At 36.0% G+C, this 23,885-nt stretch overlaps 2 protein-coding genes across 7 annotated transcripts in view; one reads left to right on the forward strand and one right to left on the reverse strand.

The window, feature by feature from the left end:
- Positions 1 to 17,846, forward strand: part of trh (trachealess) — a 110,771-nt gene extending 92,925 nt beyond the window's left edge. For 3 of the 6 annotated variants that reach the window (XM_069061360.1, XM_069061362.1, XM_069061363.1), the window contains 9 exons: positions 6,669 to 6,907; positions 11,889 to 11,962; positions 12,308 to 12,397; positions 13,326 to 13,488; positions 13,838 to 13,959; positions 14,012 to 14,312; positions 14,381 to 14,528; positions 15,474 to 15,598; positions 15,671 to 17,846. In XM_069061360.1, the coding sequence (XP_068917461.1) occupies positions 6,669 to 6,907; positions 11,889 to 11,962; positions 12,308 to 12,397; positions 13,326 to 13,488; positions 13,838 to 13,959; positions 14,012 to 14,312; positions 14,381 to 14,528; positions 15,474 to 15,598; positions 15,671 to 16,737 (2,329 nt within the window). In that variant the 3' untranslated portion in view covers positions 16,738 to 17,846. Of the gene's footprint in view, positions 1 to 2,981; positions 3,745 to 6,668; positions 6,908 to 11,888; positions 11,963 to 12,307; positions 12,398 to 13,325; positions 13,489 to 13,837; positions 13,960 to 14,011; positions 14,313 to 14,380; positions 14,529 to 15,473; positions 15,599 to 15,670 lie in introns of those variants that run through there. The other 3 variants (XM_069061361.1, XM_069061364.1, XM_069061365.1) reach the window with 2 other exon arrangements.
- Positions 17,847 to 17,997: 151 nt separating this feature from the next.
- Positions 17,998 to 20,897, reverse strand: Arp8 (Actin-related protein 8). The gene is made up of 10 exons (XM_069061367.1): positions 20,287 to 20,897; positions 20,069 to 20,236; positions 19,817 to 20,017; positions 19,484 to 19,768; positions 19,312 to 19,428; positions 19,073 to 19,225; positions 18,804 to 19,025; positions 18,544 to 18,754; positions 18,366 to 18,494; positions 17,998 to 18,225 (listed from the first exon to the last, which is right to left on the reverse strand). Exons 1-10 carry the CDS (start codon positions 20,317 to 20,319, stop codon positions 18,053 to 18,055), a joined length of 1,692 nt encoding a protein of 563 aa, XP_068917468.1. The 5' UTR covers positions 20,320 to 20,897; the 3' UTR covers positions 17,998 to 18,052.
- Positions 20,898 to 23,885: the final 2,988 nt, after the last annotated feature.

Genomic DNA, 23,885 nt, shown 5'->3' on the forward strand with positions numbered 1-23,885 from the left:
TTCTTATCAACAAATCGTGTATATTATTCAATTTGAAAACTGCTATCTAGTTAAGTGAAAAAACCTTGGTATGGTACTCGTTCCTCTATAAAGAGTCAGTGTAAAGTAAGGAATTAAATTCCTTAAATTCATGTTGTTGAGCTTTGGAAACAATTCTGGGATAGGTATGTCAATTTCTATTTTTTCTGAATTGTCGTTTTTTGGCGTAGACTTTTCCTAGTGGCGGCGCAAAGGGATCAACTCAGAAATTGTAAATAGCAACAAGGATCAAGTACTTTTTGGAAGGCGTTTTTATTCCCCATCTAATAAAGAAAGCATTTCTTAAATGGAGCGATTAAAACAAAAAAGATATCAGTAAACTTCGATGATATCGATGACTTAAGGGCCAGCCAGAATAGACTGGAAACTCCGTAATTTGAACCACCAGGTTATTCGTAGTGTTCTCAACGAATATGAATACCGTTTGGCTATCTGTCAAAAAATTGGTGGAGGCCATTTTGAATTTAATTTCCTGAGATATAGAATATTTTTATACCTACTAAAATTTACTGAAAGATGACAATTTAGAAATACAAATTTCTATGATTTTCGCCAAATCAAGAATATAAATTTAAGGAATTTTATTGTTTTATACATGCACTGTGTAGGTGCTCCCCATGGGGTGTTATAAATACATATTTACATTGTTTGCTGTTAATGGCATTCCATTAGACATTTATATTTCCATATTTTATATTTTGTGCGATAAAATCTTGAAAAAAAATTTGTGCCTAATGAAAATAACTCGTAACCTTAATGTTAGCACTAACAAAATGACGATCTTGGAGTTATCTATTTATTTGTGCTCGTTGGTTAGAGTATCCTTTCATTTATTATTTTTTGAATTTAGAAATTTATTTGACACACGTATGTACAAAGTATCTCTAGAAGAACATAATATATCAAGAGTCCTGTGGAATTGTGCGGCTCTATATTTTTATTGTTTTGAATTATGCCGAGCCGTTAAAGTTGTCAAATTAGATGTCAACACTCAAATGTAAAATTACTAATTAAATCTTATCTTAGCGTAAGTTGTGAGTTCGACATTTTAGTTGTTTTGTTTCTGATTTTCTTCGTTTTTCTATATTCTAATTACTTTTCATCTTACAACAGTCTATTAAAAACCTGCCCAATGGACTTACATAACCTCTGTTTTTCTATTTGGTATCTATCATAATATGCCCAGAGCGGCAAAGATCAAAAATATATTCGAATTCCTTTTCATATAAGTCCGTTCTTTGTATTTATGTTAATGACTTAAACATAAAAAAAGATTGTATCCAAACAATAAACATTTCAAGAAGATTATTTTTTTAATACCACAGTTACAATCATTGAATTAATAGAGTATGTAGTGCAATAATTCTAATGATGATAATCGAGTTGTCCCAAAAACTCTGTATTTAGAGTTGCCTACATTATAGACAAAAAAAAAATGTTATTTCATATTTCTGCTAATATAGCATTCAACTGAAACATTTAAAAATTAAAAAAGAGACAAACAAGGATCTCGATTAATCTAAACTTAAAATATCTTTTTGCACTCTTGAACTAAAAACACATTTGAAAAAGTACACAAAAGGTTTCGCAGAAATGAAATACCTATGTTATATGTCGGAAATAACTAATATCTGCACAATAATATAAAATAATATTTATTGTCTACAATTTTACAAAATTGTCAAGAGAATATAATATATTTAAAGTTATCTTTAATGGGTAAATGAGAAGAAACAAATTTGCAATAAATTGTGTGAAAAGGTGAATTTTGGGAGGGTGAGTGTATTTGGGGTGTTAAATAAACCGGTGAAATCTCCGTAGTGATTCATTTACATTTGGGAAAATCTCAATGTGTGATTGAAAGAGCCGCAAGGGGCCGAGCAAATTACGGTGAAGTTGCGGAATCAACAAATCCAGACCGTCGCGCCGGCAATTGGACTTGTTTTCATTTTATTTTAGTACACCCCTATAAAGTGGCATTCCCAATATAATCGCATTATCTCATACTACCCTCCTTTAGTCCAATAAAACGAAAAAACTATAAGAATTGATCATAACGGAACCGCAATAACAGAAGGTGGCGAGTAAAAGCGACCGCTTTGCCGGACTCCGGAAGGAGCGGATTCCGGTCTACGGGGACCGGAGCCGATAATTGAACCAAAGAATTGTCTCTGTCGGCATCGCGTCTGCCCAATTTACGGCACTTGCGAGGGGCAGCGTGTGAAAACAAAATTAAGGCGAACTTTCGGCGAAATTGGTAGAAATTGGTCTATGCTACTTCAACCGTCATTCCGGACCCGGGGGACCCTGCCCTCGGCCGCCGATTATTAGGTTATCCATCCAAAGGGCCGCGCATACCTGGCGACACCTCGCCGGCCCTCCCTTGGGACGGGGTCCCGGCTGCCTTTCATCTCCAACTGCAGATCCCTTGCATAGACGATTGAGTTTCGAAATGGCCCACGTCTCGGTCATGGTGAAAGACGTTTTCTTGCCGGAATGCTGACTGGCAGCCGCGGATGGTCCGCTTTATGGCCGACGTACGTGCGATCGTGTGTCGCGCTAATGACCGGACCTCCCCAGGGGCTCACACCCGGACCGACATCAAAAAGCTTCCGGATCTAATGTTCTACAATGTTTACGCTTCCCATCAAACAATACCGACACGACGGACGGGAAAACGCCAAGTTGGAGAACCTCCACACGCTTACACACCACGACCTCACCCCCTACCTGAACAATCTCCGTTTCACTTTCCAATTGCTCTCCTATTGGAATCATATTTATATTCCAACATGATTAAAGCAGATCGAAAGCAAACACACAGACATTATCTGATGTACAAAAACAACCAACGAAAGCTCTTTCACTGCATCTTACTTCCTTGTTTAATATTTGAAAGTTAAATTTAATTAACAATTACCGTGTCCTCACATAAATTCGGAATTAGAGTAGGCTGTGATTTATATATTTTGTTTATTAACGGTTGGTAGACTTTTAGCACTGACAGTTGTCAATAGTTGTATGTCACGATCAGAATAAACACGCTGTCAAATGTCACTGCTGTGCTGTCTTTAAAAATTCCATGTTGCCAACTTCATTATAAAAGCACAGCCTACTCTAACACCTTCAAAATTCCGAAGATACTACAAAACGTTGCCTCAATGTCATGCGATTCAAACTATGTATATTTATTTTCAATTTTTTTTAGTTTCCCTAACATATACATCTTCAATCTAATTCTAATATCAATAAATGCATTCAAACTCGGCAGAGCAATAACAAACCTATATATAAAATTTCCCACGTTTAATTTATTAATAACGTACTTAATTCTAGACCAGTTGCACCAATTGAACAAACAACAAAAAACTAGAAGTGTCAAAACTAAAATTGATAATAGACACGTCAGAAATTAAATACATACGTAATTAATTAATTTTCTTTTTGAGTATTTCAATCTGAGTTTATTGTATTTAGGTCTGGTGGGCTAAAATAAAATTTCGAATTTTTGACAACTCATAATCTTCTATTTAACATCTGTACGTCACCTTTTTCCATAGTCTAAATTTCATCTGCTTTCTCTTCAAATCTTTTGCTACCATCAGTACGAACCTAGTTTCTGAATTTACTAATGATTGTTTTTCTACAAATTTCCATGGTTCCAATCTGGTATAATGGATGCTACAACTGATCAATTGAAACAATGTAAGTGGTACCTATTGATATCTTTATTGTCGTTTTTTGCCAATTTTTAGGTTTTATTAAATCAATCTTAGTACCTAATAGTAGTAGAAATAGACACCACCGCTTGGTGATCATAGTAAATACATACTTATTTTGTTCGTATCTTCAAACCTTACAAATCACTTTGCAGTAGTGGTAAAATCTCTAACTTCTTCACGCAAGTTAAATATTCCAAATTGAACAGTCTCAATATCAAGACAATAAATTACGCAGATAAAATAAAATTTAATTCAGTTTTTCTTACTGATTTGTTATAATTATTATTTCTTTTGGACATGTACATTGTTGTAGATCGCAACTTTTCCACTTCCAAAACACATTTGTGTTGCTTGTCTTCAGGATCAAAATAGACACTAATGATTATGTAAATATTGAGAGGTGAATAATTACATAAGTACCTACTTGGGTACTTCCACGTTTAAACACGTCTTAAACTCGATTTGATTTAACCTGATCAAAATTGACCCATCCGTGACTGATTTTCATTCGTAATTGTCTTAATATGACGTGTACTGTTCAATTATTGAGCAATTCCCCCTTTACACACTATTAAGGTTGTAAATTGAAATGGAAGGGTTGCAAATACAAAATCCGAACAACTGACGCCCTAGTAGAGTGTTCATTATAAATTTTGTAACAACACAATGTAAACTTAACATTTATCGAGAATATTTTAATTTTAATTTTAAAAAAATTACGTGTTTAAAAAGTAGATAACATACCTTTAGTTATTTATCGTTGACTTTGTACTAATTTCATCAGCTGTTCTTTATCCTTTTTCATTTTATTCTTGAAGTTCAATTTATGGGAAAGGTTACCCCCGGAACATAATTCGATTTTTTATAGTCAAAGAATTCCAAAATATAATATGCACTTCACAAATATACATATGATTTTTTCCATTTTTAAAGTTAAAAAAAATGTATTTCTATGAAAACAAAAAAGATGCTGTAAGTAAAAAAAGATGTTTGTTGCCAAAGATACATATGTATTATGTAATGCATATACCTACAGGGTGTTTCTGAAAAAGGTGCATTAATTTTAACTGGTAATAGAACTCGTCAAAAGCAACAATTTTTCTATCTACCATTTTGCCGAAAAACGATGTTTAATTCCAAAAAAAAATTGGAGAGATTTTTCACTAAAATAGCCCTACGCCACTAAATACTGCAATGGCTAATTGAGATCAGGGCTAATATGAAAAAAAACGTCCATTTTCATCCAGAAAACGTGTTTTAACGCAGAAATCGTAATTCAAAGAAATCTCCCCGTATAGCAAAAATTCCACTTCGTAACGCACGTTTTTAGGTAGCTTACTTTTGGAGATATGAACGGTTTTAGGAAAATCTTTCCTACTTTCTTAAGCCATTACGCAACGTTTTTCGCCAAAATGGCAGAAAGAAAAGTTGTTCCTTTTGATGAGTTCTATTACCAGTTAAAATTAACGCACGTATTTCAGAAACACCCTGTATATGTACATACTTGTAGATATAAATAAACAAGGAAAAACCTTTAATTTTCAGGGGACCATTTCACACACTAAATCTTGAAGATTTATAATTTTGAACAAAATACAAAATCTAAAAAAGTCGACCTAGGTTCCAGGGGTAGGTGCAGTAAGGCTATTAAACTTGCACACTGCAAGAAAAAACGTTAAGAAAATGACAAGTTGTGATCTCCACAGTGATCATAAATACGGCGTGTCTAACCAAAATTTACACTGTACATAACATAATCCAATAAGAAAATGCTTTTATACTTGTTTTTACATTTTGAAAATTTAATAATCCCGTCATTAAAAGGTTTCTACTCTGGCTAACGGGTAAACTCTGATAATTTATATTTTTTATAATGTTTATTATATTGGGTATTCATTTAAATTTATCCTCAAAGTAGGCGTTGAAGAGTCGATTGTGAACGCTCCACGGATTACAGATCACGCATCAGCTGTTTAGATCTAACGTCACTTTTTGCATTGTTTGTGTTTTTACTTTGCAGACGTCATTCGTCAGAGTGGTGCGTTCACAATCGACTCCTCAACGCCAACTTTGAAGATAAATTTAAATGAACACCGGATATTACATCAATGCGTCTCTTTTCAAATAATCATCTTATACAATGAATGGTTGAAAAAAATTTAAAAATGTCTAGTCATTTTTCACTTGTAGTGGAACAGTCAATTTTATATTTTTGCAATTGAAATTCAGTTGAGATGATGGGTATTGTTTTTTCGCATCGGAAAACATTGAATAAGATGTTTGAGATGCAAGAATGTGTGAGAAAAAAGAATTTTCCTTAAAAATGTACAAAACCATAGATGTTCTGTGCAATAGGTGAAGGAAGGGAATTAGTTAGTTGGGTAAAGTCTTAGTTCGGGAAAGTCGTCGAAAGGCGTCCGTGTATCCATCCAGTTTTGATCGTGGTATTGCAGTAATCGAACGGGGGATGTGGGGGTGGCGTCGATCGGAGATTGGCGTTGTTGTACGTGTCGTGGAGCGGTCGCGCTCAGAAGGCTCGTTAACCTGCCCCTTTCCGTCCGACTTAATTCTTCCAGCCGAGTTCTCGTCTTACTGGACATTTCATTTTAGGATCGCCTAATCATCACCGTCAGCTTTCCGGTTTTCGTATTTTCCCGACCCGGGTTCTGATCCGAGTGTGTTACTTTTCACTTTTATCCATCCTCAGGGACCGTTGTCCGGCCCGATTTCCGCCTCTTTTCATTCGCGACTTATCCCGCTGGGAGCTTTGATTTCAATACGGACTTGAATATCGCCGTGTTTCCCGATAACACTTAACACTTAAATTAAGGGTAAATAACGGCGAGAAGTTCTAGGCCGTTCTCCATACACCGTCCTCTACTAAATTTGATCCTTCTTTTGTTACAGTATCCTTGAACTTAGGAAAGAGAAAAGCAGGGACGCTGCGCGATCGAGGAGAGGAAAGGAAAATTTCGAATTCTATGAATTAGCCAAAATGCTTCCGCTTCCCGCTGCCATCACCTCACAATTAGACAAAGCTAGTATCATTCGCCTCACCATTTCCTATCTCAAACTTAGGGACTTCTCGGGTCACGGGGACCCGCCATGGAGCCGCGACGGACCTCCTCCCAACAAAACGCTAAAAGGTAAGAGACTAATTAGCATTCGTCGCATATAAACTGGAATAATGGACAAGGAATGTTATTGAGCGAGCTTTAATTTATTCATTCTCCAGTCCGTTGTATGGTGTTGCTTCACTGATCAAAAACCGTGCGTAAGAATTCTAATTAGATTAGAAAGCTCGAATCTGCATAATTAATTCGTTTATGATCTTGCCCCGAGCACGTATACACAAATTTTACTACGAATCCTTGTATAGCAATCGGACAGTAATGAATTTACCGCGCTTTCTACTTTGTTCAACAATGAGGTTATGACACTACCCTGGATCTAAGCTTGTGACTGCGGAATAATAAAATAGCCGACCATTTTGTTTTTATTTAGTTGATATTTTAGTCCATTCGTGCTGTGCTACGTGATTGTGAATCGTAATTTGAAATTTTGCTTAATGTTTATGTCGTTGAGTTGCATACTTAAGGTAGTCGCAAAGTCAAAAGCAGGAAATCGCGCACCAAATGGAAACACCCACACAATTCGAATCATTTAAGACGGCATCATCACACCTTCAAATCCTACATAAAATCAAAATATAGGGACCGATAAAATATTATCGCCGATAAAATGGATTAATAGGGGCCATTCCCATTTGCAGCTGCAGATGGGAGCAACATCTTTCATAAAAACAATATTGAGCCAGTCGAGGACCTCTCTCCAGAGACTTCTTCTTCGCCTGGTCAGCCTACCCCGGCTTGTATACCAATCTAAACCCCGAGGTGGCCAACGGTCACTATTCTCTGCTCCGGTAATTCAATAACAGACCTTTAGCTCGTCAGCACCGGAACCGAAACTCCCTTCTTTGTTCAGTGATTCATTAATCTGATTTTTCATAAAACCAACCGAAACAACAAAGAACATTCTTTTCATTTACGAATTAATCTATAATCTATAACGGAATTATCAAAATTTGCAGGTTACAAATCACTAGTTCTTCTCCTGCAACGTAAATTGAATAAAATTATAACTCATTAGTTCATTACAAAAAGAAGAAAAGAACCACGTCTAATAAAGATTATGTTGTAAATTTCTACAACAGCTTTGAAGGTCCTGGAAGATCTTTCTGCTGAACTTCATATATTTATTAAAATTTTTTGACAAGAATAAGCAATTAAAAATGCTAACAATTTTTTTATCATCAACGATGGTATCATCACGGTAAAAAGTTCCAACAAAATTTTGGGGATTTTGTAAAACATCAGCCAAAAAAATCTGGGAATCTATCTCTTCATAAATGTATTAGTTGGTTTGTATGAGGATTAGATAACATCTATAACACACGTTAGATTAAAAAATGACATTTTGTTTTTGAATAAGTAAAGTTTAACGTGTATTAAAATTTTGTTAAAATATTTTTACACAAAATTTAACACGTTTATTTAAGATTTATAACAATTAAGAACTAAATTATTTTAGACACTGATAAAAACAATTTCTCCAACAAGGAAGGTTACCCTGCTGCACCTCTGGAACTTAGATCGATTTTCTAGTTCTCACAAAAAATTAGCTATTGAGATGCATACTTAAGGGTTGAACTCTGAAAATCGTGACTTTTTCGTTTTCGTCAATAACTATTATATAAAACCTCACTGTAAAAATATTTGGTACTTCATGTTCAACAAGGGCGTGTAAATAAAAATTTAAAACAAAAAACAGTTGTTTCCCCAAAAAAACATCTCTTTTTTGGTACTTACAACATCTTGTTTATTTTCATAACAAATGTTTTTTTGTTTTATGCATTTTCAAAATTAAAAATATAAGAATAAGACGCTCTAAGTACCAAAAAAGATGTTTTTCTATTTTGCGTTTAGAGTAAGTCTATTCTAGCACCTAAATGACGTCATTTGAGTGGTTTAATAGGTCGTTGGCGTGTCAGAATAACTAGTAAAATTTACTGTATTGATGTTGGTAGCGTGAAATGTCAACTGACAGACGTCAAAAAATAAATCTCGCAGAGAACAAAGCAAATTAATAAATAACAATGAACAAAACGTCTAATTTTCATTCTGGGATTTGGAGTTCTTCGCCAGTGAATTTTCTAACGTCTTTTGTGCAATTTGCCTAATTTGCGGCGGCGTTAGTGATAAACTTTCTTCAGCATTTATTTTCAAACATCAAATGCGAAAATAAAAAAAAATCAGACGTTTTAAATTTTTTTTTCACAGCCGGCTAAAATTATCCCACATAAAAAGTGTCAGCAACCACCGCAAAATTCCCTACAATTAAAATTTTAATTTTTTTATTTATAAAATGGTATAAAGTGGCAAAATAGAAAAAAATATTTAGTATAAAAGATTCGTTACAGAAGGTCCTTCAAGCACTCATTTGTTCCTCAACTCGTCGCTACGCGGCTCGTTTCGGAATTTCAAATTCGTGCTTGAATAGATGCCTTCTGCAACTTATATTTTAATATACTATTTTTGGAGGTACAATTCTATGTAATTGTATGAAAGTTATTTTTTCATTTTCCATTTGCATATTCTTATGGAATGTGAGAAAACGAAAATACATACATATTTGGATTTGGATGTTTTTCACTATTTCTTTTACTTTTCGAGGTACCTACACGTATAAGGAAAAAACGAAAAATGCTTAAACTTTCAAGGGCGATTTCAATCAACTCTTTAAAATATGAAGCTTATTTTTTTAGGTGGGTTTGTATCGGGTGTTCATTTAAATTTCTCCTCAAAGTTGGCGTTGAAGAGTCGGTTGTGAACGCACCACGGATTACGAATCAGCTGTTTACATCTAACCTCACTTTTTGCGTTGTTTGTGTTTTTACTCTGCAGACTAACGAGTGGTGCGTTCACAATCGACTCATCAACGCCAACTTTCAGGAGAAATTTAAATGAACACCCGATACCTTGTTATGGAGGGAGAATAATAGGAGAGGCCCAAGAACACTCTTTTGAGGGATGTCTATCGTAATAATTTTTTTATTTAATGAATACACTTTAGTTCACTCATATTAATTATGATCTCTTGAACTCCGTAGTTAAATAAGAACCCTTACAATTTCTCCACTTTATTCGTTTATAGTAATCGAAAATGATGAATATGTTTTAAATCTCCCCGTTCACTGTTTTGTTTGATTCGGTGATCGATTTTATTGTCAAAAATGTACCTTCAGCTGTGATGAGATAAACTAATTCGGGAACAAAAATGTTGTTAATTTTGTGCGCTCCATTCGGGACCGATCGGAAGGGGTGAAATTTGCACCAGCGCCGGTTCAAAGTTATGCAAATGCAATATAATATCGAATTTGTATAATTCGCGGTTTGAGTTGTTTGAAGAGAGTCGGTAGCGGAAGCAAAGTAAATTTCATTTGAAAACTGAAACAAAACCCCCTAACCCTCTAGATCAATGTCAATTCATTAAAAGTGTGCAAGTAAGAATGTTCAAGCGCAGTCTAATTCTCCATAATTATTTCAGTTGGAACCCTCGCCGCCACAAGTACACGAATTACGGCTGTGAATTTTCCGAGTTTGGTTTACAATAAGCACCACCTAATTTTATCATTCTCGGCCGGGGATAGAATTGGATTTGCGAGTTTAACAGCGAGGGTTCATGATTAGATTTACATGTTGTAGTTAGGGGCCCACCGCTCTAAGCGGGACCGAGTTAGCGTGATGACACACTTTCAATCAAGCCTAACATACACGTCAGATTGTCACAGTGTTAGTTAAAGACAACCCCGCTTTAAGGACTACCACCCCAACCCCACAGACAACGAAGTTACCAGATATTGCCGCCCGCAACGCGCCCAAAAATTCATAAAGGACCCGCAACTTGCACCACTTCATCACCCCAATCAAATATTCTTTTAGTCATTATTAGACACAGATTTGTTTTTCAACCCTTGATTTTTTTTATATTGCAAAATAAAAATTAAAATTCACATATTTCTTATGCTTTATTTAGAAAAAATAATCTAGGTATTAAACGTAGAATTGTCATTCAAATATTTGTTCTTGTTTTTGCAACTCGTGTCTCCCTCTTCGTCGTCAATTACCCCTAATTTCCTCCCGCAGCGTGCTGATTCGAATGCACCTGTTTACACTTCTTGATAGCCAGGCAAATCCGATTAATATTAATTTTGTTGACATGTTTTAACCAGGGAGACCCCTCATTAACCCTATCCATGTCGGTAAATATTTGCGGCGTAACTTTGAATAATCCGCCCCGTCGGTTAGTCTACTTTATGCCGCCGAAACGGCACTTCATTATCAAAATATGAGATATAGTGAAGTTTAAGAAATAAAAATTGTCGCGCTTAATCCACATTAGTGGCGTGAGCTCTTTAGTGAGTCTATTAGGAGGTTGAGCACGTGCCCTCATTATCACTGGAGATCGATGTAGGTAATGTTCGCAAAAGCCAAGAAAATACTTTCAATTAATTAAATTTTCTAGTGTGGTAAAATTTTGGGTGTATTGTCAAAATGCGACGGGAATTGGGGCTGAGGTTAAGCGGCTAATGTCGTAACAATAGGGGTGAGTCAGTCGAAAAAGATAAGTCATTTTCAGTAACTGTCTATAAAGTTAGGTATAGGGAGGTAATATTTTATAGATGACATTATATCCAATTTGTTACAGGTTTTGAGCCTGTATCAGACGGGGAGAGTCTACTTGTGAGAGTCTCATATGTTACAAATATAGATTGTAAAAAGTCCAATATAGGAGCAAATATATCACGCCGAAATTAATATATCAAGAGAACGATTCTTCAAAACTATCACAACAATCATTTGTTTTATGAAGAGCGAAATAGACATAGATGTCAATACGTTGCGCCTTCCTCGATACTCCACCGTACCCAAATATTTGCCCTTAATTTATCACTGGAGTAGATAGAGAGATAAAAATTGGTCGGCAGTAAATCCCATTCACTGTGATGATATTCATAGCTTTGTTACCCCTTGCTCGAGCTTGACTCATCTATTAACTTTGTTACAGCTGGAAGGAGCCGATCTGCGGCGGGATTGGCGATGGACATTTTCGAGCAACACCAAGGGACGCACATCCTCCAGGTACGATTTCGCCATTATTTATACATGTATTTGTCAAAAAAGCGTCTTCGAAATGACAAAGTCTCGGAGCGTTGCGGGACAAGTTACTTATTCCCGTCATGTCTTGACGGTCATTCTTTATACACCGAAGGGATCAGACTTCAGTCGGGGAAAATTGGGTGGAAGGAAGTAAAAGGCTTGACGAAACGAACGGTATTAGATCAGCAGTCTCGTCTAATATACGACGCCTATAATAAAAGTCACTTTGTATGACTCATCTTTATTGTATTGAATTACGGAATCTTCTTAAAATGCGAATTGCTATAATATTTTCTTTATGTTTTTTTAAACGGCAATCTTTTGCAGTCTCTGGACGGATTCGCGCTGGCTCTAGCGGCGGATGGTCGATTTCTCTACATTTCCGAGACGGTATCAATCTACTTGGGCCTTTCGCAGGTAAGGATATTTACATTTGATTGTCAAATCCTCGAAAAGTGGACCACATTACTAATCTACCATTAAACTAATCAAATCAGTTTCGAAATGTACTGTTTTTAAAACCATCTTGGGTTAGCAAAACCAAGATGCGTAACAGTTAAAAAGTTACGAGTTTGTTACGACGGGCTAATTGAAAATTGTAAAACAAATACTAAAAGAATTAGAAGTTAGAAACAGTTGACAAATCATGTGAATTGTAAAGACTTTTGACAGTTTCAATTTTCTTTAAAGGTTAGGATTCGATACATCTTCAAATTAAAGCTGTCTGGATCTTATACTGTCGCACTCTAAAACCAGCTTTACGATTTTAAACCTCAATGGCTTTAAAACGTGAGGACGATATCAAACCTCAACGGTCTAAATCCAGTTAACCAATTCTGAACAAGATTTTTAACAAATGATTTGTTTTTGATTACGTTTCAAGACAAGATGGTTCAGAAATGTTTGCAACATCTGAACATTTTAGAACCGGTTTGTTGATTTTTCGGTTTGTAACATTTTCGACCAGACCGGTTCGGTTCACCAATAGTTACATTTCTGTAACATTTGTCGAGTAAAAGTAACTCGCGACAGTCGACACGACAGTACGCGCCTGTTTCTCGCTATATTCTACCGCCACCCGCGGCCGCCCGTTTGGCGAATGCTCCTCACGTAGTCCTCTGCAGCGGCGTGCCTGCCATTCATAATAGGAGTGGCGGGTTCCACAATCAATAGGGTATTTGCAACTGCGGGAACATGGCAGACCTTAGAAGAACACGTACACGTTATCACCTATACTCGCCTCGGACAACCGTCTTTATCCTTCGACCGCCCCCAATCACCCATTTCCCAAAATACACGATCCCTCCACATAATTCAACTGAAACAGAGATGATCGATGATGCAGGTGGAAATGACCGGCAGCAGCGTCTTCGACTACATACACCACCAGGACCACTCGGAGATGGCGGAGCAGCTGGGGCTGGGACTGGCCCAGGGGCAAAACTTGGCCTCGCCGGGGAGCGGGTCCGAAGAGAGCGCTTCCACAGCGGGCACCAATAATCCTGATGGTAAGAAAGATTTGATTGGGCCAAAGGCAGTTGATACAGTTCGGGCGGAATTCGATCGATCACTTTGGTGGCTTAAGTCGATGCAATCGTATGATTCCGACAGGAAATGGTGGTTAAGCATGCAGAGGCTGCCTCATGTACGTGGTCAATTGTTATTCTGTAGTGATGTTATGTGTCACGCCCAGGAATGCTGCGGCAGCCTGTGTATACCACTGGATTTCATTCAATTGCTTGACTGGACACAATCTAATATTCAACAAATTTTGCGGTATTATCGACAATTAGTCGACTACTTTGCCAAATTGTCCACAAATATATCTCGTCTAATTTTGTTCGGTTTTCTTTGCAGTATCGACGATCATGTCTATCACATCGAACCCCCCATTCAAGGGCTTAGATAGGGCTTTCTGTGTTAGGATGAAGTCAACGTTAACCAAAAGAGGATGCCATTTTAAGTCTTCTGGATACCGGGTAAAACACCCATCGATCACAACTCATATTTTCCCTAATAATCAACTTATAGGTCGTCTTGATGCTGTGTCGACTTCGACCGCAGTATACATTTTCACATTCCCGAAAATCGCAACCCCCGCTCTTAGGGATGGTTGCTTTAGCTATCGCCCTTCCACCCCCCAGTGTACATGAAATTCGATTAGAATCCGACATGTTTGTAACTAGAATCAACTTCGACTTTAGAATAGCACACTGTGAACCAAAAGTGTCGGACCTTTTAGACTACACAGCCGAAGAGTTAACTGGTAGAAATTTATATACTTTGTGCCATGGTGAAGATGCCAATAAACTAAGAAAATGTCATATCGACTGTAAGCTAATTGCACGTCTCTTCCATTAGGACATCCTTTCAATTAATACCTTATTTTCGTCATTCCAGTGATAAACAAAGGACAAGTGTTAACGCATTATTATCGACTGATGAACAAGAGCGGGGGATACACGTGGATGCAGACTTGTGCTACGGTGGTCTGCAATTCGAAAAACGCCGACGAACAAAATATTATATGTGTTAATTATGTAATAAGGTAAGAAAATTGCGTTGCAGTGGCGGTTTCGAAAATGAAATTTCCAAATAAAAAAGTATAATGAAAAAGTTGGTTCTAATGAGAAATCAGTGCAAAATACGAAGTAACGAAGTGTCTATAAAAAAACATATATCAAGAGTTCTGTGGAATTGTGCGGATTTTATTGTTTCGAACTATGTGGAACCGTTGAATCAGATGTCAACTGGCAAATGTCAAATTATTAACTCTTGGCGTCAGTTGTGAGTTCGACATGTTAGTTGTTTTGCTTGTGTTTTCTACAGTTTTTCTATATTCTAATTACTTTTCATCTTAGACCTGTCAATTAACCAGTCATTAATGAACTTACGTAACCTTTGTTTTTTTATTTGGTACCACAATATGCTACAGGCTACAGAGCAGCAAAAATCTAATTTATTCGAATTCCACAGGACTCTTGATATACATTCTTTTATAAACACTTTGTAGATCTCAGAATAAAATTGATGGCCAGTTTAAGATGTTGCTTCCACGCCAATTTTCTGCCAAGTTGAAATTCATTTTCGTAATACATACCTATTGATTTTTTTGATAGATGATTTTTTTTTCGAATTTTGTTCTGACAATTTATGCGTAGGCAGGCATAAAATCTCATTAGAACCACCTTTTTTATATACTTATTCAACACAAACTCATTTTTCGGAATTATTAAGAGTCAAAAATTTAACGTATAAACCCAATTACGATTGCCCTAATTGCTAAAACAAGGAACAACAATTTTTTCATGTGGCGAAAAATATAACTGTCCAAAATATAAGTTCCGCAAATTTAAATAATACATCACATGGGTAAAATTTTCTCATAAAAATATTAGCCTCCCTTAGTAAAAATGTGACGAGCCGCCACTGTAACTCACCATCTTTGAGTCTTTTGGGGTGGAACGACTGTACTAAATATGTGAAATTTCAGCGGTCGAGAGTATGAAAACATGATAATGGACTGCTGCCAAATGGAGGACAATACTCACATGGTAAAACGGGAGGAGGCGAGTAGCAACGATCCCGAGAACGGCTCACCCGACGCCGATCGTGGAGGTACGTTAACGTACCACCAATGCTAGTTATACATTGTATTTGAATATAGTGTTAATCTGATTCTGTGGTAAGATGGCCGAAACAGCGGAGGTCCGCCGAATCCGCCCCAGGACGCGACGCAGAACATGGAGGACGCGCCGAGCACCGCTCCTGGTGGCACTGGCGGTACGATCGAAGAGACCGGCGATCTGCGAACTCGTCGCCTGGAGCACGTTCCAGTCTCCCAACTGCAAACGACCCCCACAGACCAAAGGAAAGCGATCTCGACGCGGCGAACATCCAAGCGCAAAACCGCCTCGTCCGACGACGACGACGAGGAGGAGCAGTCGCCGCCGCACAGGAACACTGTGATGAGTCCCGCCTCGTCCTGCCACTCGATCGGCGCACACCCCGTCACGTCGGACTCCTCCGGGACCAGTCCGAAGAACCTGGAGGAGGCCGGGGCCGGCGGCACGTCCGTTAAAGACCTGGAAAACGCGATGTCCAAGCACTTGCCATCGTGCAAGTCGCCTGCACACCAACCCACAGACTTCAGCACTGACGCCCTCCTCAAGCAGCAGCAGCGGACCACGATCCAGTGGATCGGAGCCCACCACCAGCAGCTGCAGCAGCAGGGACCGCTGCCCGCCTCCGCGCTCTTGCGGCAGCTCTACGCCAACAGAGAGAGCGTGATTCGAGCCAACGTTCACGGTATTACCAGTGCAACGAGTCGGTCCAGTAGTTCCACCGGGTACTATCCCGGAGATGGACAAGTCGGAGTGGGCCCTCTGCCCACCCCTCCCGGAAGCGAGGGCTCCTCTTCGTACAGTGAACACCAATTCCTCCTGTCGCAACACCAAAACTACCCCACTAGTTATTCGATGGACTATCACTCTGCAATGACGCCTCCGTCCAGCGTCTCTCCGCGCGATAAACATCAACAGTTGCACGGAGGGGTCCCCTTCGACACACCCGTGCCGTATCAAGACGTCTTGCGGCACCAGTACCCCGACAGCCCCCTTCCTCTCAAGCCGCAGGTCTACTCCTACGTCGAGCAGCCTCAGTTCTATCATCACGGCGCCGCGGGCGCAGGATTTCATCTCTACCACCCGGGCAAGAGTACCCCAACCGCTCCCGCCAACTGGTACTCCCCGTCATAGTGTAAATACGAACTCGCAGTGAATCTGACTATGTTCCTTATGTAATTTATGTGAACGATTTATAATTGTTAATACCGATGTGGTACTATTATTTTTACTGCTAGTGTAATATTAGTACTGTTATTGTATTTTTTAAATGCAACAAATATGAAATGTAGTCGGCAGATTAACGAAAGTGCTCGTTTAACTATTTTTAAACCAAAGAAAATAATATAAAATGACATGATTCATTTTCTTCAACACAAACCGCATTTCGGTACTCTGACATATCAAATATGTTAAGAATATTTTAGTTTACGAACAAATCATCTATTTTATCATGTTATTTCGTATTATTTACCATCTACAGTGTCATTTTCACAATTGTTTTGTGAATTTATTTATTGAGATTTATTATATTGGAGTTTCTTAATCGTACACTTTTGCCGCGTAAAATTAACTCAAACTTAAAAATTAAATGATGTGTCTGCAAAATAAAAATGACTCCTATATAGTAAATGTGTTGTATAATTTGATAATGCTGATGATACAGCATACCAACTGGTATATTATACTATGTACATAATTTTTAGATAGCTGTATGTATGTTATTCTTTTGTTGGGCATTGGTGACAGTATTTTGGGCTATTTACATTGAAAAACACTTACTCTTAACAATACAAAACAGATCATATCTACATTCCAATTTTTGATCGGTAAATAATCAAATTTCTGGAGATGTGAGTGTTTCAAAAACAATGCATTAATATTACGATCACGAAAAGGTGCTGACAATGTAGGAATGTGATATTCTCTTTAATTTGTTAATTTTTCTTGTTCCAGATGTTAGAATTAGTTGTGTTATGTTGTCACATGGTGTTCAGTACAAATTTAATATGTGAATTAATATGACAGCTTCATGGATATGTAGCAACATATTTATGTGCAATATATACTTAATTCAAATTTTGTTTAATAAATTACCTTCACAATTTAGTTAAATATGTAACTTGTGACTGCTCAAATTTGTTTTATATTTTTTAATTTCTAAATAAATTCTAGCCATTTTGTTTGTATCAATCAAAATTTGTATTTTCATTTAATTCAGAATATACACACAAAAAAATCTATGTACATACGCTAGGCGAGTATTCAAGCTTCCCTACTTATTTATTACGATTAAATTACACTACTCTTAAAAACCTACCTCAACTTCATACTTGTTCTAAAATAATAAACCAAATACATCACGAAACCAAGAGACACTTATTTTTAGTAAAATGGCATGAAAAATATTTTATTAAAAAAAACCAAATGTGACATTAAAAAATTAAAATCACCAAGTAAAGGGCGCCCTCTCGCGTAAAATTCGTACTCCATATTTCTCCCATTCTGTGGCTAAAATCCATAGCTCGTGGGCGGTTTCTAGACATGACATTATGCACGCACCCTTCCAAGCCACCATAGCTGGGTCCATATCTCTAGGGTTAGTTATGATGTCCAATTGCTCTACAAATATAACATCACGATGTAAAAATTTGTGCTCAACTCGTTCAAGCTACAATCTAAAAGTCAACGAAAAACATTTAATAAAAATGCGACTAAATAAATGGTATTTGTTTTGTTGACATTAACGCATCCTTCTGTACCTGCTCTATACAAATATGGAATCTGCAAGGAAATTCGATTTTGCAGCCAAGTCCCGATACCGGAAAACTTCATTCCACCCCCGACGATTAAAATACATCCGTACATTTTTCGTTTGAGATCCTCGTTGGCTGGAAACAAAGTTGAAGTCGCACTGGCAACATCGCAATCGAAACTTACGGCATCTGTCGATGCTTTGAAGAACCGCTTGGTCAAGACCTAGAATTTGACCTGGTGCGATTACAAATTCCTTGTCGTAGCTAGGTGGAACAGTGTCGACAGCATCAACTACTACATCATCTTCGTTTGTCGGATTCTGTGACGGTTCTAAATATGCTTCTGTCAACAAATCTGCTGTACTTTGTTCCATATTGTCTTTCATTCCTTTCCGCTACAAATTTCTAAATGAATTCTACCAAGAATTATCTGCCGTTACTTACTCTAATTTCTCTTAAATAGTTTTCGTCGTGACAATCTTCAGGATCTCCAGTCGAGGCCTTTTGAGTTCTTATCGTTTTGGAACCTGTGATACCGAACAGTTCTGGGCTGAACATACTAAGGGGAGCCACTATACACTCGTCGCCGACTTGGATGGTGTATCTTAAAATGGGTTTCCCAGGTTGTTTTAAAATAAGTGTTTTTTCTTGTGAACCACAAATATCCTGCAATTACTCGATTATTACAAAAACTAAAAGAGCAATTTAAGTACCAGATTGACGTGACAGAAGTCCTCTTTCAGTTTTCGCAACAACATCGTATCTAGCTTATTTTGATCGCTACATTCTTTATACGGAAAGGCACATTTTTGTAATAGCCAGTAGAATATTTGTGTGATATCACCGCCTCCATACTCCAGTCTTACCTACGCAACAATTTAAAATGTTAACACGTTTCATACTCCAGTAAACTGAATTATAATTATCTAGAAATCTCACAAAAAAAAATTACCCTTGTGTTAGGATGACAAATACCATCTTCTACACATGAGACTGACGTTTTCTGGTCTCCCACATCTACCACGCAGGCGTAACTCAGTCCTGAACCGAAAGTAGCTGCCACATGATCCTTAAAATCGACTGATAAAAAAAGACATGGTTTTGCAAACAATTGATTGTGTTACTTGGACAAGAAAACAGCTCCCAAAACCCATTTTTAACAGCAACAAATACATAAGTTCCCTCAGATACGTTCTGTTATATACATCTGGTATTATAAGTACTGCTTTGTGGTATTTGAAGTCTTTTTTCTCAATTTGGAAGTGTGTTTCCAAAACGTGAGTCCAGATTGTTTCTAGATCTACTAATACTGAAGTCATGGACCCACCAGGACCAGGATGTGTATTAAAATCGCCTCTTTTAAATGGAAAATGAATATTGAAATCTTCTTTTGGGTCCAATTTCAAAATCTGCAATTCTTCTTATGTAATTGTTTCATGCAAAATTGACACTTTTACATCATTTCCTATCACTACATCGCCTTCACATTTCAACCACTCTCCCCCACTTGGTCCCACTACTTCTGGGGTAGCCCTTCGATTGAAAGCAGCAATTTGTTGAGGAGGTGTTGCATATCTCCTCCTTCCATCTGACTGTAAACATGATTGTAAAGTATGTGACACAGACAGTCGGGCATCTTCAAATTCTTGAGGTTGGCTCTAAAACTAACAGTAAGAATCTACAAATTGAAAAGATACTTGTTACCTCACCAAATCTACTCGAGGTGGTAAAAAAGAATCTCGATACTGATATTTTTTATTCAGGCATCTACGAGCGATTGCGTGCAAAATAGTCAAAGGGTTTAAGTCGGAAGCTCGCCCGATTCTAAGATTCAAAGATCCTGGATGGATCACAATTATTGTTTTTGATTGGAGATGCTTAAAATAAAATTTACAATTTGAGTTGTACGAAATTAAATAATTCTTACTTCTGGTTGAGTTTCGCAATATGTAGGCATCATTAAGACTGTTTAAAACCAACACAACAATTAAATAAATTATTCTAACCTCACTTTAATCACTACAGTTTAAATCACACGCATAATACTTAAATTTTCATAGAACATGCTCACACAAAAAAGAAGAAATAATTAAATTGTTAATGTAAAAAAGGCATCATTTTCACGTTTTGTTAGCTTTGGTTTGTCTCAAAAAAAAAAAATCAAAAAACAAAATCAATGTGTCAGATGCGGTCCTGTCGGCATTTTTGATTGGTCAATCAAATCAATAGTAACAGCCGGATTTTGAAATTCATTTATTTCGTAATGAACTGATATGATATTAGGATATTACATATTGTTCTTTGTATATTTTTTAGTCAAGTTGAAATAAAAATAGTTAAACATGTCCGCTCTCTAAGAATTTTTGCATTTTGTCAGTGCAGTGCGCTCCAAAAATTGAGTTCCAAAAACTAGTCCTAGCGCCATCTAAAATCAGGGTCGCAAACTGTCATGACATACGTGACATGTACAAGAGAATGTTCGCGGGTATTTTAAAATATTAAACACTATTTGCATACATATATGTATTCAAAAACCAATATGTTTTTGTCAATGCCTCATATTAAGTATAAACTAAACCTATTGTACAATATTTGTCTGTAGAAATATTAACAATTAAAAAAAAACTATTTGTTATAAATCTATAGGTCTAAATCACGACGATTCTCTAAAAATCAAAAATATACGTACCTATGTATCTTTCAATTATCATTACATATCAAGTAATTTTAACAAATATATTAGTTATTAAATATGATTCTCGGATTGTTTACTTAATTTACTAAGGTTGAAATTTTTTAAATCTAATTTATTAACTGTGGTGTTAAAAAGTTCAACCAAATTTAATATATTAACTATTACTTATGTAATATTTTAATGTTTATAAACTGAAACGATAGCTGCTGACATTCCAGCTTTATTTAAAATATTTAAATCGTTGAAAGATGATATAATATGTATCATATTTGGTTATTCCATCCCACGTACTGACGAAACTACTTTAAAATAAATTTTTATATTTTGAAATATTTATTACAATAAAAGAAGAGAGAAAGTTGAAAAAATATGTTCAATTAAATAAAATGCATAAGTTTTCAAATATTTTACAATGTATTTATAAAACTTTTAATGCATTTTAGCAATTAAATTCAGTTCTAAAAATAATGAAATAAATGTGTCAATCTACAACATATTTACTATTATTGAAGATTACATTTCATAATTCATTGGTACATTATTATCAATTATGAATTAGGAAAGAATATATAGGTAAGGTATAAAATAATAAAGATAATTACATATTTCAAAGGACAAAGATAAGAAAATTCTTATCTTTGTCCTTTGAAATAATGTTTCTGGCTGATAGATAAATTATAAGATTTAGGTACTTTCCATTCTGATATCTAAAATTATTTAGCAGTAATATACATTATTACATATGTACTTATGCATTTTATTTCATTGAACATTATATTTTCCAACTTTCTCTCTTCTTTTATTTAATTTGTTTAATACCTTAAAAAGGGCAAAATCTGTAAAATTTTGATTTATTCTGAACAGTTACGTTATACTACTTTTAGCGAGGAAAAAAACAATTTTACTAGGTATTTTTAACACTAATTTCATTTATTTCCGGCAAACACAAATTCTACAAAATCGAAAATGATTCTCTGTTCTCTGGAAAAAATATTTTGCAAACTTCTGTGGTTGCAGCCAGGACATGCCAAGCTATTTAAAAAATTAAAACAGCCTTTTTCTATTTATAAAACTCTCTTAACAATCTTTACATTTTTCTATTTTAATACATTTCAGCTTTAATAAAAATATTTGGTTACAAGGGAAACTTGTGGTCTAGTCTATTTGATCTTATTTTATTCCTAGTCGTTTTCTTTAATTTGAAATTCTTGTTAAGACAAAAAGGTATTCACTATTCAGCACACTTTTAAAACCTCACCGATCACACCTGCATCTGTCAATATATTATTAAATAAATACAGTCAAAATTGCTACCCCCTGGTGTCATTCATTGTTTACGAATCTTAAATAGTAATAGAATTTATTGTTAACTGAGATGAGTAAATGTCGATATCTCATGTACATTTTTTTCTCTAACAGGTTATTGCTACGCGACTATAAATAATGCAGCCATTCAGATGTCGTTTATTCACTCTTGTCTTAATTTAAAATGATAACATATTTAACACTTCAACCTATCACCGACCGTGAAAGTACTACAAGTGCTTGCGTATTCACAGTAATGTAAATTAATTTTATGCAAAATATATTACCGTAATGGCAGTTAAACAAGTAAGATTTCGTCGGTTCGGAATTGCAATAAAATCGCTCGCAGATTTTTAGCAGCGAAACTAAAAAATGAATTTGCCTACACCTTTACCGCATGATTATATCAAATAAGTCAGTTCACGGTTACAGGTTTTGTACTTATGTTATACTCCTTATTTCATCCAACTGGTATGTTTTTTTTTTAAATCCCACGTTCAATTCGCGACAGCAAACACATGGTTCGTTTATTAACCATATTGTCGCGATTTCTTTGTTTTCGATGATTTCCTGAAACATTAAATTTGCCTTCGTCGCTCAAAAATTCATGCTGGATAATGACTCATGCGCCAATGAAGATTTTGCTAGCCTTTTGCAAGAATTGTAGGTAACGTACGTAGGCGACCTTCTTTTCCTGACCTCAGACTGATCTGTTTTGTTTTTGTTAATTTTAATCGACACAAAACATTTTCTATTTCACGCCCTACACCTTACAAGAATTACGTTGCCTGGTTGGCGCATATCGCAACAATAAATAGTGGATTCCTACGACCGAAATGAGGAATTGGAACGTCGTGACGGTATTTATTTTTTTGCTCTATTAAAACGTACACACGTAAACAAACGAATGTGATAATATCTAAAAAACATTTTGATGTCAGATGATCTGATAATGAAACATGTTTTAACAAATAAGTTGTGTAATTATTGTACCTAAATCCCTAAATAAGATATTGGGATACTGATCGCGAGTCCAAATTTCAACAAATCAACAATTCATTGCGATTGCGGACGTGCAGATCGCCTTGTAACTCGCAACTTAAAATCTAATCTGCCAATAATACGTCAGATTATTAATACTTTTTCCAGACTGCTAGTCTTGCAATTTTATTTAAATGTCACGTACATACCTATTTTGAGTTTTTAAAAATAAATTCATATTTTTTTCTGCAAAGATTATCAACTTCGTATTTTGTTTGATAGATTTCAAATTTATTAAATTATAAAATTTACTTTAAAATAAAATTATGTATGTAGGTACAATGTACATACATATATCGATTTATTTGACTATAAACAGTCTGTCGTTACCAATAAAATTGTCAGTCAAAATAAAAACGTCATGATCCATTTAGCACATTTTTCCAGCTAGAAGGAAAATATTACTCTGTTAAGTAACTTTACAATTGAATTTGTTTCATTTTTTCTTGTAATTTTCTAGTAAAATTAAGTCATCGTTTATGATT

The sequence above is a fragment of the Tenebrio molitor genome, chromosome X (genome assembly GCF_963966145.1).
Source record: "Tenebrio molitor chromosome X, icTenMoli1.1, whole genome shotgun sequence".
Classification (NCBI taxonomy): domain Eukaryota; kingdom Metazoa; phylum Arthropoda; class Insecta; order Coleoptera; family Tenebrionidae; genus Tenebrio; species Tenebrio molitor.